The sequence below is a fragment of the Triticum aestivum genome, chromosome 1A (genome assembly GCF_018294505.1).
Source record: "Triticum aestivum cultivar Chinese Spring chromosome 1A, IWGSC CS RefSeq v2.1, whole genome shotgun sequence".
Classification (NCBI taxonomy): Eukaryota; Viridiplantae; Streptophyta; class Magnoliopsida; order Poales; family Poaceae; genus Triticum; species Triticum aestivum.
Genome location: NC_057794.1, coordinates 520,421,393 through 520,437,142, shown reverse-complemented (window position 1 = coordinate 520,437,142; position 15,750 = coordinate 520,421,393). Strand labels below are relative to the sequence as shown.

Below are 15,750 nucleotides of genomic sequence, written 5' to 3'. Positions count from 1 at the left end.
AGCCTGCTGGGCGCCTATTTGATGTTCAGACATGCCCAGACATATCTTCGGCCTTGAAGACAACCTTAATTATTTGTTTGATTTATTTATATGTATGATAGCCCGTTGCAACGCACGGGCGTTCTACTAGTAGAACTTTATAAAAGAAAAGGTCTGGAGTTACCAGCCATCTTGATGTTTCTAGGCAAGATTATGTCCGACATACTAGCGTATCTTTCACAATGAAGCTGACCTTGAGGCTTCTCATGTAGTTTGTTAAGTCGCGTAGTAGATCATCCTTCTGCTCCCTCATTAAATTTGGCTCTGAGTAAATAGGGTGGTCGTAGCGTAATAATCTTTCCTTTGTTATGCCATTTTTGTTTACAGTATCCTAATAAACTTTGATGTCAAGGTCACTGTTCATATAGTCCATCAGTTCTCCGCCAATTTTAAGCTGGGATTGGGGGAAAATGATGGTGACAACACTTAAGTATGTTCGATGGTGGTGTTATTTGAGCATCCATCTTGATCTTTGAGGTGAAAGTTCAGGTCTGACCCGAGTTGGTTATGTCTAGCAATGGCGATGTTTTTTTTACATTATTACCTTGTTGAAGGCACTGCTCGGATATGCTCGAGTTAATTCTTCAGGGTGAAAACCTAGATTCTGGCCTTGCTGGTCGGTCCGGTAACGACGGCGCTTGAGTTCGCCCCTTCCTGAAGGCGTTGCCGTTGAAGAATTTCGTCGTCCATGTGGTGTCATGAGATAGTTGGTGCGGATATAGTCACTGGTGTAGTTTGCCGATCATGAATCTGATTGCTATGGGGGTTTTTTTTCTCGCCTACATATAGCTTTGATCTTATGTGACTTCGCTAGTAATGGTGTTTTTTCATGTATGTGTTGTGTTGGCTGTGTGCATCCTAACTATGCAGAGACCGGATATATGCTCACTTTATTTTGTATTCTCTTGATACTTTATTTTAAGCCAATAAAATACTTTGCCAAAAAATAGTCCATCAATGCCTGCAAAACGTGAGATATGGTCATATAAGTACTGTAAAATCTGAATTCCTTACAGTGCTAAGAATCCAAATATGAATGACTTACCCATTACTAGTTGATTGCCCGTGCGTTGCCACAGAATAACAAAAATTATAGTGATAAAATAATTGCTTGACTTGACAATATTTTTATCGAACATGATGTCTAATATCCATCCATAATTAACAACATGATTCTATCTCATGCTCCTTCCTCCTCGACGTCAGTTGTGTGTCCATAAAAAGAGGGAGATTCCTGCTCCCTTGTCGCTCCAAGGGGCGGCACTGGGACACCCCCAGCCCTGGCGGCCAAGAACACTTGTCGACTACCGCTATCGCCGCTGCCAGTGGTTGTCGCCGGCGGTGATGAATGTCAGCTATGGGAATCAAACGATCACGGCTCTACTCTCCTCTTTTCCATCGACCTCTCCATCCCAGACACTTGACTCCATCTGCTCCGACCTGGCCCTCCACCTCTATGCTCCTTGGTCACTGCTCAGATCTTTCATCCACCAACCCTGCTCCTCCTATCAACGGTGGTTGTGTGGCTTTCCTAGCTCCTCCTATCAACGGTGGTTGCGTGGCTTTCCTAGATCTCGGCTTCCATGCTGCAATGCACCAGCCAGATCCATCGTGTGTTGCGAAGGACCCATGACTCCTTGGCTGTGTCGACGCCTTGCGACAATGCGATTCCTATTGCCTTCTCCTATCGTGTGCTCGTCCGAGTCTTGTCGTTGTCAGCATTGAGGAGTCAGGAAAAATTTAGGGACAAAAAGGTATTTAAAAAGACTAACAAAAGGGACAAACAAAATGACTACAACTGGCAAAGGAAATAAGGAAAAATGATAAAAGATTGATGAAAGGAAACAAATGAAGAATGAGAATGAAGGAAATAAACCCTAATTCCTTGCGACGGCAAAAAAGAGTCTAAAACTCAATTATGTGAAGGGTAAATATGGTCTCTCTTCTACATAATTGTCATAACCATAACCTAAAAAAGCAAAAAACAGGAGGTTCGCTATAATCAAATAAGTTTTTTATAAGTCAAAAATCAAGTTGCTACCATGAAAAATATATAGAAAAATGGATTGAAGGGGTCATTTTCACTTATGACGTGACAAATGTCTGCTACCTCTCGCTTTCTAGTCTCGGCAGCCTCCTTTATCTATTGTACTCCATGTGATACATCTCTACACAGTTCCCCCGTTGTTTTACAAGAAGATAAAATGTTTCCCTGTGAAAAGATATATATGATTTCCTCTTCAGTATATGCAAACTGATTTATATCCCTTCACCTCATTCATCACCCCACTAATATTAGGGACAACGATTTGCTGCCAGACGATAATCTACGTCCTCCTTCCTCCGTCTCATACATATTGGATGTAATAAAATCTTATATTATGGGACGGAGGGAGTACTTAACATATTGTCTCCTCATTTGTTTTGACGCAAGCACGTTAATTGGAAATTCACATGCGTTGCTACTGAATAATAAGGACGATGGTAGGCATCACCCTACTGATTTCTCAGGGAAACAATTGCCTCATCAACCGTCGATTACACGGCACCACATCCGGCTGATCAAAAACCCCTGCTCAGTCAACCTCCTTGCTTCACTCCGCCTCCACACGATTGCAATGCCGCACACAACATGCTTTGCAGCAGGGCTTGTAGCATGTTGGCACTAGGCTCGTAACACTCTGTTCGCAGTAGTCCATGACTGGACTCTCACATCGCAGTAGTCTCTCGCCGTCCTTGAGACGGTCAGCTTGCAGCCTCCAACACCGGCTTGGAGCTCCAGCCCTCGAAACACCATGTGGCTTGCTCACTGTTTTGCGAGTCACCGGTTGCAACATCAGCCCTTGCCGCCCAGGCCCACATTGCAGCACCCGCGGGCGCCCCTAAAACATCGGCACAGTCCTTGCAGCACCAATGACAAACCTCAAAAGCTCAGATAGTCACCACTTGCAGCAGCTCGGGACTGGCTATGCCGCACCATGCCCTACGAAGATGTATATTTGCAATAATACATAACATGTAAAAATTACCAGATATAGCATTGCCATTACAAATGGATATTGTAGGTCAAACCGTTATTTGAGTATTGGCCCATTAGGCTAGTACAGATACATCAGAGCACCATTTGTGATTAAACATTGCAACATGCTTGTGTTGCATAAGGCTAATGCAAGCAGAAAAAGGATAAAACCCTAATATTATGAAAAATCGGTTAGAAATAAATGACCGTCTCCCTATTAATCCTGTAGTTGCGCCTACATACCAGCTTAAACATAACGAGAACAGAATGTATATAATATAAATAATACTCCTAAAAATCCACAGGCTTGAGGAATCACCGATAAGTATGTTTCCTAACACCACGACACATCAAAGATATAACTGGAAGTAGATCAAGCTAAAATGGACTAAGCACAAAGGCAGGTTGTACCAAAAAATAGAAGAACTCACTTCTGGGGGCCATCGGCAATGAACATCGTCATCATACTTTTGGATTAGTACGGTGGTGGTGGGGCAGAGGTGTCATTAACATGTGTAGTTACTGTGGGAGGAACTGAACCAACTCATCAATCTGCAAACTACCATTTGTCTGCTAGAGACGTTATCTACATTTCAAGAGAATGCAGAAGTATATACTATTGGGACTTCTCCTACAGTTTGTCGAAATAAAAAGTATCTTGGGACATAGCAAGCTGAAATCATTTGATGCAGGAACAGTCAATTAGGATCCGTCTTCCAACATGGCAAACCTGAAGTCAATTTTTTGTCACACATAAATATATGCGTATTATTAGAACAACAATGCTATGTAAACTCCTAGCATGTGCATTATCAATTTAGTAAATAAGAAAGTAGTACTACTCATTCCATACTTGGTCCGGTGGAAGAATGCTTATATATTTATATGCTATAGCTGCAGTGCTAGATCAGTATGCTTATTAGATTTACGCTCCTAAAAAGGGCTTATTATTACACTGAACATTGTCTGCAAAAGGAAGTGGTAGTTCTAACACCGTATGCATTAGCAAAACAAGGTCAGACAATAACTTGCCAATTGATGTCCGGATCGTCAGTCGAGCATACAAATATGTGCTGATAGAACTAAGTAAAGTAGACCTCTGGAATATTGCACATAGCCAGAGGCATATTGTACATTAGTGTTGGGTTTCGTAGTAATTTCAAAAAAATTCCTACGCACACGCAAGATCATGTGATGCATAGCAACGAGGGGAGAGTATTGTCTACGTACCCAACGCAGACCGACTGCGGAAGCGATGACACGACGTAGAGGAAGCAGTCGTACGTCTTCTCGATCCAACCGATCAAGCACCGAAACTACGGCACCTCCGAGTTCGAGCACACGTTCAGCTCGATGACGATCCCCGGACTCCGATCCAGCAAAGTGTCGGGGAAGAGTTTCGTCAGCACGACGGCGTGGTGACGATCTTGATGAACTACAGCAGCAGGGCTTCGCCTAAACTCCGCTACAGTATTATCGAGGAATATGGTGGCAGGGGGCACCGCACACGGCTAAGGAATAGATCACGTGGATCAACTTGTGTCAACTTGTGTGTTATGGGGTGCCCCTGCCTCAGTATATAAAGGAGCCAAGGGGGGGAGGAGGCGCCGGCCAGGAGGAGGTGGCGCAGGAGGAGTCCTACTCCTACCGGGAGTAGGACTCCCCTCCAATCCTATTCCAACTAGGAATCCCCAAAGGGGGAAAGAGGAGAAGGGTGGCCGGCCACCTCTCCTAGTCCTAATAGGACTAGGGGAAGGGGGGAGGCGCGCAGCCCTGGTGGGCAGCCCTTTCACCTTTCCACTAAGGCCCATGAAGGCCCATATGGCTCCCGGGGGGTTCCGGTAACCTCCCGGTAACCCGGTAAAATTCCAATTTCACCCGGAACACTTCCGATGTCCAAACATAGGCTTTCAATATATCAATCTTTATGTCTCGACCATTTCGAGACTCCTCGTCATGTCCGTGATCACATCCGGGACTCCGAACAACCTTCGGTACATCAAAATGCATAAACTCATAATATAATTGTCATCGTAACCTTAAGCGTGCGGACCCTACGGGTTCGAGAACAATGTAGACATGACCGAGACACGTCTCTGGTCAATAACCAATAGCGGGACCTGGATGCCCATATTGGCTCCTACATATTCTACGAAGATCTTTATCGGTCAGACCGCATAACAACATACGTTGTTCCCTTTGTCATCGGTATGTTACTTGCCCGAGATTCGATCGGCGGTATCCAATACCTAGTTCAATCTCGTTACCGGCAAGTCTCTTTACTCGTTCCGTAATACATCATCTCACAACTAACATATTAGTTGCAGTGCTTGCAAGGCTTATGTGATGTGCATTACCGAGAGGGCCCAGAGATACCTCTCCGACAATCGGAGTGACAAATCCTAATCTCGAAATACGCCAACCCAACATCTACCTTTGGAGACACCTGTAATGCTCCTTTATAATCACCCAGTTACGTTGTGACGTTTGGTAGCACCCAAAGTGTTCCTCCGGCAAACGGGAGTTGCATAATCTCATAGTCATAGGAACATGTATAAGTCATGAAGAAAGCAATAGCAACATACTAAACGATCAGGTGTTAAGCTAATGGAATGGGTCATGTCAATCAGATCATTCAACTAATGATGTGACCTCGTTAATCAAATAACAACTCATTGTTCATGGTCAGGAAACATAACCATCTTTGATTAACGAGCTAGTCAAGTAGAGGCATACTAGTGACACTCTGTTTATCTATGTATTCACACATGTATTATGTTTCCTGTTAATACAATTCTAGCATGAATAATAAACATTTATCATGATATAAGGAAATAAATAATAACTTTATTATTGCCTCTAGGGCATATTTCCTTCAGTCTCTCACTTGCACTAGAGTCAATAATCTAGTTCACATCGCCATGTGATTTAACAGCAATAGTTCACATCACCATGTGATTAACACCCATAGTTCACATCGCTATGTGACCAACACCCAAAGGGTTTACTAGATTCAGTAATCTAGTTCACATCGCTATGTGATTAACACCCAAGGAGTACTAAGGTGTGATCATGTTTTGCTTGTGAGAGAATCTTAGTCAACGGGTCTGCCACATTCAGATCCTCATGTATTTTGCAAATTTCTATGTCAACAATGCTCTGCATGGAGCTACTCTAGCTAATTGCTCCCACTTTCAATATGTATCTAGATCGAGACTTAGAGTCATCTAGATTAGTGTCAAACTTGCATCGGCGTAACCCTTTACGACGAACCTTTTTCCATAATCGAGAAACATATCCTTATTCCACTAAGGACAATTTTGACCGCTCTCCAGTGATCTACTCCTAGATCACTATTGTACTCCCTTGCCAAACTCAGTGGTATGGCATACAATAGATCTGGTATACAGCATGGCATACTTTATAGAACCTATGACTGAGGCATAGGGAATGACTTTCATTCTCTTTCTATTTTCTGCCGTGGTCGGGCTTTGAGTCTTACTCAACTTCACACCTTGCAACACAGGCAAGAACTCCTTCTTTGATTGTTCCATTTTGAACTATTTCAAAAATTTATCAAGGTATGTATTCATTGAAAAATCTTATCAAGCGTCTTCATCTATCTATATAGATCTTGATGCTCAATGTGTAAGCAGCTTCACCAAGGTCTTTCTTTGAAAAACTTTTATTCAAGTATCCTTTCATGCTTTGCAGAATAATTCTACATTATTTCCGATCAACAATATGTCATTCACATATACTTATCAGAAATGTTGTAGTGCTCCCACTCACTTTCTTGTAAATACAGGCTTCACCGTAAGTCTGTACAAAAACTATATGCTTTGATCAACTTATCAAAGCGTATATTCCAACTCCGAGATTCTTGCACCAGTCCATAAATGGATCGCTGGAGCTTGCACACTTTGTTAGCTCCCTTTGGATCGACAAAACCTTCCGGTTGCATCATATACAACTCTTCTTTAATAAATCCATTAAGGAATGCAGTTTTGTTTATCCATTTGCCAGATTTCATAAAATGCGGCAATTGCTAACCAGGATTCGAACAGACTTAAGCATAGATACGAGTGAGAAAATCTCATCGTAGTCAACACCTTGAATTTGTCGAAAACCTTTTTGCGACAATTCTAGCTTTGTAGATAGTAACACTACTATCAGCGTCCGTCTTCCTCTTGAAGATCCATTTATTTTCTATGGCTTGCCGATCATCGGGCAAGTCAACCAAAGTTCATACTTTGTTCTCATACATGGATCATATCTCAGATTTCATGGCCTCAAACCATTTCACGGAATCTGGGCTCATCATCGCTTCCTCATAGTTCGCAAATTTGTCATGGTCTAGTAACATGACTTCCAGAACAGGATTACCGTACCACTCTGGTGCGGATCTCACTCTGGAAGACCTACGAGGTTTGGTAGTAACTTGATCTGAAGTTTCATGATCATCATCATTAGCTTCCTCACTAATTGGTGTAGTAGTCACAGGAACAGATTTCTGTGATGAACTACTTTCCAATAAGGGAGAAGGTACAGTTACCTCATCAAGTTCTACTTTCCTCCCACTCACTTCTTTCGAGAGAAACTCCTTCTCTAGAAAAACTCCGAATTCAACAAAAGTCTTGCCTTCGGATTTGTGATAGAAGGTGTACCCAACAGTCTCCTTTGGGTATCCTATGAAGACATATTTCTCCGATTTGGGTTTGAGCTTATTAGGATGAAACTTTTTCATATAAGCATCACAACCCCAAACTTTAAGAAACGACAACTTTGGTTTCTTGCCAAACCACAATTCATACAGTGTCGTCTCAACGGATTTAGATGGTGCCCTATTTTAAAACGTGAATGCAGCTGTCTCTAATGCATAACCCCAAAACGATAGTGGTAAAGAGATATCATAGATCGCACCATATCAAATAAAGTGCGGTTACGACGTTCGGACACACCATAACGATGTGGTGTTCCAGGTGGCGTGAGCTGTGAAACTATTCCACATTGTTTTAATTGAAGACCAAACTCGTAACTCAAATATTTGTCTCCGCGATCAGATCGCAGAAACTTTATTTTCTTGTTACGATGATTTTTCCACTTCACTCTGAAATTCTTTGAACCTTTCAACTATTTCAGACTTATGTTTCATCAAGTAGATATACCCATATCTGCTCAAATCATCTTGTGAAGGTCAGAAAACAACGATGCTTGCCACGAGCATCAGCACTCATTGGATCGCATACATCGGTATGTATTATTTCCAATAAGTCAGTAGCTCGTTCCATTGTTCCGGAGAACGGAGTTTTAGTCATCTTGCCCAAAAGGCACAGTTCGCAAGCATCAAGTGATTCATAATCAAGTGATTCCAAAATTCCATCAGTATGGAGTTTCTTCATGCGCTTTACACCAATATGACCTAAACGGCAGTGCTACAAACAAGTTGCACTTATCATTATTAACTTTGCATCTTTTGGTTTCAATATTATGATTATGTGTATCACTACGATCGAGATCCAACAAACTATTTTTATTGGGTGTGTAACCATATAAGGTTCTATTCATGTAAACAGAACAACAATTTATTCTCTTACTTAAATGAATAATCGTATTACAATAAACATGATCAAATCATATTCATGCTCAACGCAAACACCAAATAACACTTATTTAGGTTCAACACTAATCCCGAAAGTATAGGGAGTGTGTGACGATGATCATATCAATCTTGGAACCACTTCCAACACACATCGTCACTTCACCCTTAACTAGTCTCTGTTTATTCTGCAACTCCCGTTTCGAGTTACTAATCTTAGCAACTGAACTAGTATCAAATACTGAGGGGTTGCTATAAACACTAGTAAAGTACACATCAATAACATGTATATAAAATATACTTATGTTCACTTTGCCATCCTTCTTATCCGCCAATCACTTGGGGTAGATCCGCTTCCAGTGACCAGTCCCTTTGCAGTAGAAACACTTAGTCTCAGGCTTAGGATCAGACTTGGGCTTCTTCACTTGAGCAGCAACTTGCTTGCTGTTCTTCTTGAAGTTCCCCTTCTTCCTTCTGCCCCTTTTCTTGAAACTAGTGGTCTTGTCTACCATCAACACTTGATGTTTTTCTCAATTTCTACCTTCGTCAATTTCCGCATTACGAAGAGCTTGGGAATCGTTTCCGTTATCCCTTGCATGTCATAGTCCATCACGAAGTTCTACTAACTTGGTGATGGTGACTAGAGAATTCTGTCAATCACTATCTTATCTGGAAGATTAACTCCCACTTGATTCAAGCGATTGTAGTACTCAGACAATCTGAGCACATGCTCACTAGTTGAGCGATTCTCCTCCATCTTTTAGCTATAGAACTTGTTGGAGACTTCATATCTCTCAACTCGGGTATTTGCTTGAAATATTAGCTTCAACTCCTGGAACATCTCATATGGTCCATGACATTCAAAACGTCTTTGAAGTCCCGATTCTAAGCCGTTAAGCATGGTGCACTTAAACTATCAAGTAGTCATCATATTGAGCTAGCCAAACGTTCATAACATCTGCATTTGCTCCTGCAATAGGTCCGTCACCTAGCGGTGCATTAAGGACATAATTCTTCTGTGCAGCAATGAGGATTTAACCTCAGATCACGGATCCAATCTGCATCATTGCTACTAACATCTTTCAACATGATTTTCTCTAGGAACATATCAAAATAAACACAGGGAAGCAACAACGCGAGCTATTGATCTACAACATAATTTGCAAAATACTACCAGGACTAAGTTCATGATAAATTTAAGTTCAATTAATCATATTACTTAAGAACTCCCACTTAGATAGACATCCCTCTAATTCTCTAAGTGATTACGTGATCCAAATCAACTAAACCATGACCGATCATCACGTGAGATGGAGTAGTTTTCAATGGTGAACATCGTTATGTTGATCATATCTACTATATGATTCACACTCGACCTTTCGGTCTCCGTGTTCCGAGGCCATATCTGCATATGCTAGGCTCGTCAAGTTTAATCTGAGTATTCTGCGTGTGCAAAACTGGCTTGCACCCGTTGTAGATGGACGTAGAGCTTATCACACCCGATCATCACGTGGTGTCTGGGCACGACGAACTTTGGCAACGGTGCATACTCAGGGAGAACACTTCTTGATAATTTAGTGAGAGATCATCTTATAATGTTACCGTCAATCAAAGCAAGATAAGATGCATAAAAGATAAACATCACATGCAATCAATATAAGTGATATGATATGGTCATCATCATCTTGTGCTTGTGATCTCCATCTCCGAAGCACCGTCATGATCACCATCGTCACCGGCGCGACACCTTGATCTCCATCGTAGCATCGTTGTCGTCTCGCCAATCTTATGCTTCCACGACTATCACTACCGTTTAGTAATAAAGTAAAGCATTACATCGCGATTGCATTGCATACAATAAAGCGACAACCATATGGCTCCTGCCAGTTGCCGATAACTCGGTTACAAAACATGATCATCTCATACAATAAAATTCAGCATCATGCCTTGACCATATCACATCACAACATGCCCTGCAAAAACAAGTTAGACGTCCTCTACTTTGTTGTTGCAAGTTTTACGTGGCTGCTACGGGCTTAAGTAAGAACCAATCTCACCTACGCATCAAAACCACAACGATAGTTTGTCAAATAGACTCCGTTTTAACCTTCTCAAGGACCGGGCGTAGCCATACTCGGTTCAACTAAAGTTGGAGAGACAGTCGCCCGCAAGCCATTTCTGTGCAAAGCACGTCGAGGGAACCGGTCTCGCGTAAGCGAACGCGTAAGGTTGGTCTGGGTCGTCTCGTCCAACAATACCGCCGAACCAAAATATGACATGCTGGTAGGCAGTATGACTTGTATCGTCCACAACTCACTTGTGTTCTACTCATGCATATAACATCAACATCAATAACCTAGGCTCGGATGCCACTGTTGGGTTTCGTAGTAATTTCAAAAAATTTCCTACGCACACGCAAGATCATGTGATGCATAGCAACGAGGGGAGAGTATTGTCTACGTACCCAACGCAGACCGACTGCGGAAGCGATGACACGACGTAGAGGAAGCAGTCGTACGTCTTCTCGATCCAACCGATCAAGCACCGAAACTACGGCACCTCCGAGTTCGAGCACACGTTCAGCTCGATGACGATCCCCGGACTCCGATCCAGCAAAGTGTCGGGGAAGAGTTTCGTCAGCACGACGGCGTGGTGACGATCTTGATGAACTACAGCAGCAGGGCTTCGCCTAAACTCCGCTACAGTATTATCGAGGAATATGGTGGCAGGGGGCACCGCACACGGCTAAGGAATAGATCACGTGGATCAACTTGTGTCAACTTGTGTGTTATGGGGTGCCCCTGCCTCAGTATATAAAGGAGCCAAGGGGGGGAGGAGGCGCCGGCCAGGAGGAGGTGGCGCAGGAGGAGTCCTACTCCTACCGGGAGTAGGACTCCCCTCCAATCCTATTCCAACTAGGAATCCCCAAAGGGGGAAAGAGGAGAAGGGTGGCCGGCCACCTCTCCTAGTCCTAATAGGACTAGGGGAAGGGGGGAGGCGCGCAGCCCTGGTGGGCAGCCCTTTCACCTTTCCACTAAGGCCCATGAAGGCCCATATGGCTCCCGGGGGGTTCCGGTAACCTCCCGGTAACCCGGTAAAATTCCAATTTCACCCGGAACACTTCCGATGTCCAAACATAGGCTTTCAATATATCAATCTTTATGTCTCGACCATTTCGAGACTCCTCGTCATGTCCGTGATCACATCCGGGACTCCGAACAACCTTCGGTACATCAAAATGCATAAACTCATAATATAATTGTCATCGTAACCTTAAGCGTGCGGACCCTACGGGTTCGAGAACAATGTAGACATGACCGAGACACGTCTCTGGTCAATAACCAATAGCGGGACCTGGATGCCCATATTGGCTCCTACATATTCTACGAAGATCTTTATCGGTCAGACCGCATAACAACATACGTTGTTCCCTTTGTCATCGGTATGTTACTTGCCCGAGATTCGATCGGCGGTATCCAATACCTAGTTCAATCTCGTTACCGGCAAGTCTCTTTACTCGTTCCGTAATACATCATCTCACAACTAACATATTAGTTGCAGTGCTTGCAAGGCTTATGTGATGTGCATTACCGAGAGGGCCCAGAGATACCTCTCCGACAATCGGAGTGACAAATCCTAATCTCGAAATACGCCAACCCAACATCTACCTTTGGAGACACCTGTAATGCTCCTTTATAATCACCCAGTTACGTTGTGACGTTTGGTAGCACCCAAAGTGTTCCTCCGGCAAACGGGAGTTGCATAATCTCATAGTCATAGGAACATGTATAAGTCATGAAGAAAGCAATAGCAACATACTAAACGATCAGGTGTTAAGCTAATGGAATGGGTCATGTCAATCAGATCATTCAACTAATGATGTGACCTCGTTAATCAAATAACAACTCATTGTTCATGGTCAGGAAACATAACCATCTTTGATTAACGAGCTAGTCAAGTAGAGGCATACTAGTGACACTCTGTTTATCTATGTATTCACACATGTATTATGTTTCCTGTTAATACAATTCTAGCATGAATAATAAACATTTATCATGATATAAGGAAATAAATAATAACTTTATTATTGCCTCTAGGGCATATTTCCTTCAATTAGCTTATAAATAAAAAACACAAAATAGATCCACATGTCTCTCTCTTAATATAGTAAAGCTAGATCTTATACATGTTAAAATTCTTGTGGAGCTGCACCAACTGCATATATGGAATTGTGCAGATGACTCACTTGGTGATGAATCAAGCATTGAAGCCATGGAGTAACACAAGCAATAATTCACATTACTGCATGAGCATATTTAGAATTCAAATATTATTGAAAGAAAGAATCATGAATATGAAACCACTGGTACGTACTTGATATATTTAGGCAATGAAGGAAACTATCACGTTATTAAGTCTGGTCCTTGTATTACAACAAACGAGTAGGGCCTCACCTCAGAGCGACCAAGTAGGAGTGAGGGAGCACGATTGCAGCAAAAGAAAACCAGCAATTAATGAACCTGCAACCTTAGGAATCTAAAAAATTAGTGCATGTTGATTTTCTTTAGCATTATTGTGCAGCAAAAAAAGGCCAGTTAAACATATTTCACTTGAAAATGTAACAATTCCACAATCGTTTAGCAAGCTCCCCACGACTTTGCTCAATCACTTTGGCAGAGGTACATCACACTGGGGGATGAGAAATCCTGTTGGCATAACATCCTTAGTTGTCATAAGGAAAAAAAAACATAGTGAAGGAGCTCACCATTGTAATACAACCACCCTGCAGACTCAGTTGCTTGAGATTACTGGAGAAGTTGAGCACTCGAATCTACTCTCCATAAAGGATCAAAGCAAGATGCGACATTGAATCAAATCATCCAATAACTCAAGTTTTGATCCTTGCAGCTATACGTATATAGCACACATATACCTTGAACACGGTGTATGCTAATGCGATGGAACAATCTGAATAACAAAGCGGTTAGGACTGTAAATACGTGCAGCCAAGGTGATTTGCGCTGCAAAAGGGACACTGAAAGTAGAATTAGATGATATATCATGGGCATAGATCAAATCATCATTACATTAGGAGTTTAGGATGCTAATTACAGGCAAACCACATTGTCTCGACGGTGTGCCCGGTTCCATTAGGGTGCGTGACAAAAGACGCTCAGGGCGGCCACAGTGGCGCTGGTTGCATTAGGCGGCGCAACAAATGACGTAGAGGGCGATCGCCGTGGCGGTTGGTTCGCTGTACGAACGTCGAACAACGCCGAGACCCACAGCAGTGGTGTCAGTTCTGTCAGGTGGCGGGCGATCGCGGCGGCGCGACATTGACGATGGGAGGGACGGAGGGAGGGCGGGAACTGGAGGTGCTGGAAAGAGGGGGAGGGGGAAGATCACGTCAGCAGTAGCGCTCGGAGGGATGCCGGTGCCGGAGGGCTGTTGGCGGCGCTGCGCAGGGCTGCGGAGGTTTTCGTAGATCGTGGCCCGTGGGGGCGTGGATACGGAGCTGTTTTTTTTTCCTGCGCGGTTGGGATATACTACGACTGATTTGTATCTACGTGGGTTGTACGAAGTCGTAAGGGAGGTGGGGATCGAACGAGGACGAACCATCACGACGTACGATCCCCCTTTAATAGTAGAGATTCGCCCATATGGTGCGGGTTATCCCGGACGTTTAAGACTTGTTTGAAGCGCCCGGACATTTTCTTGATTGGTGACCAGGCCGTCTATGAGGGGGTTTGAGTCGAGCGATTGAAGATGCTCTGATGAGATTGATCCCCTGGACGCCATCATCTGAATTCTGATCGACTCTCTGCCTGGATCACCACTAACTGCATGCCGACCGACGCCACATGCTTAGTCCAGTATGCAAACAAATACATGAACTGGACGTAACATGCAGTCGGAATATAAACACATTCGAAGCAGTCACGGATGCATATGTGCATACGAGTCCAAATCGAGGGAGGCAATGATCCCTGACGGGCCAGCTCGGAACCACATGCGATGCGCGGCACACCATCTCATCTCACACCGCTTTCCCATCGGAGGTGATGAGCAGCCTCGTATCACACATAATCTCCATCTATAAATACCACTCGCCATGCACACACTCACTCACACACACAGCAAGCGCACATTGCAAAGCACAATCGCAGCTCGATCGCACGCACTAGCTTGCACGCTCCATCGCAAATGGCCATGGCACCCAGAGCGCTGCTCCTCCTGGCCGTCGGGCTCGTGATCGCGGCCTCGGCGAGCGCCCACGGCGGCTACGAGGGGTCGTGCCCCAAGGACGGGCTGAAGCTGAAGGCGTGCGCGAACGTGCTGGGCCTGCTCAAGCTCAAGGTGAACGTGCCGCGCGATGAGACTTGCTGCTCGCTCCTCGACGGGCTCGTCGGCCTGGACGCAGCGCTCTGCCTCTGCACAAACATCGACGCCAATGTGCTCGGCGTCAACCTCCACCTCCCCGTCAACCTCCGCCTCGTCCTCAACAACTGCGGCAAGGTCTGCCCCACCGATTTCCGGTGCCCACCAAGCCACTGAAAGGCGTCTCGTCTGAGGATCGTGATGCTGTCTTGTCTGAATTTTTGAGCGCGGTTTTGTTTATTTCTTGGTACAATTCATGTCGCAATCTTTTGTTTTCACTTTTCTTTTTGTTTCCCTTATGATTATTAATCAAATGAAATGAAGTTGTGTTTTGTATCGTGGGGTTGAGATTTTGGCACTTGGACATGGCCATCGTTGATTTACCGGACCGAGGCTCATGCGCGCGTGAAAACAGTGAGTAACATGTTTTTTTAAGAAAATGAGGATGACCCCGGCCTCTGCATCTGGACGATGCATACAGCAATTTTATTAATTATTGACACAAGACTTTACAAAGTCATACAATAGTAAGACTAAAGCCACCGACTAAGCAACATTTGTCGCTATTCCTATCCAGTTGATGAAGGGGTGCTGAAAGTCTGGACTAATATCAAACATATCTCGCAGCCAAACCTAACATCTAAGACTTGGGGTCCCAACCTGGACGCCTGCCGGGCATGGGCACCCACCAGTCCGGCGTGCTCCTCAACCAGAA

At 43.9% G+C, this 15,750-nt stretch overlaps 1 protein-coding gene across 1 annotated transcript; it reads left to right on the top strand.

Moving 5' to 3' along the window:
* Positions 1-14,800: 14,800 nt before the first annotated feature.
* Positions 14,801-15,372, top strand: LOC123170937 (cortical cell-delineating protein-like). Its single transcript, XM_044588664.1, has one exon. It carries the CDS (start codon positions 14,862-14,864, stop codon positions 15,210-15,212), a length of 351 nt encoding a protein of 116 aa, XP_044444599.1. The 5' UTR covers positions 14,801-14,861; the 3' UTR covers positions 15,213-15,372.
* The last annotated feature ends 378 nt before the right edge of the window (positions 15,373-15,750 follow it).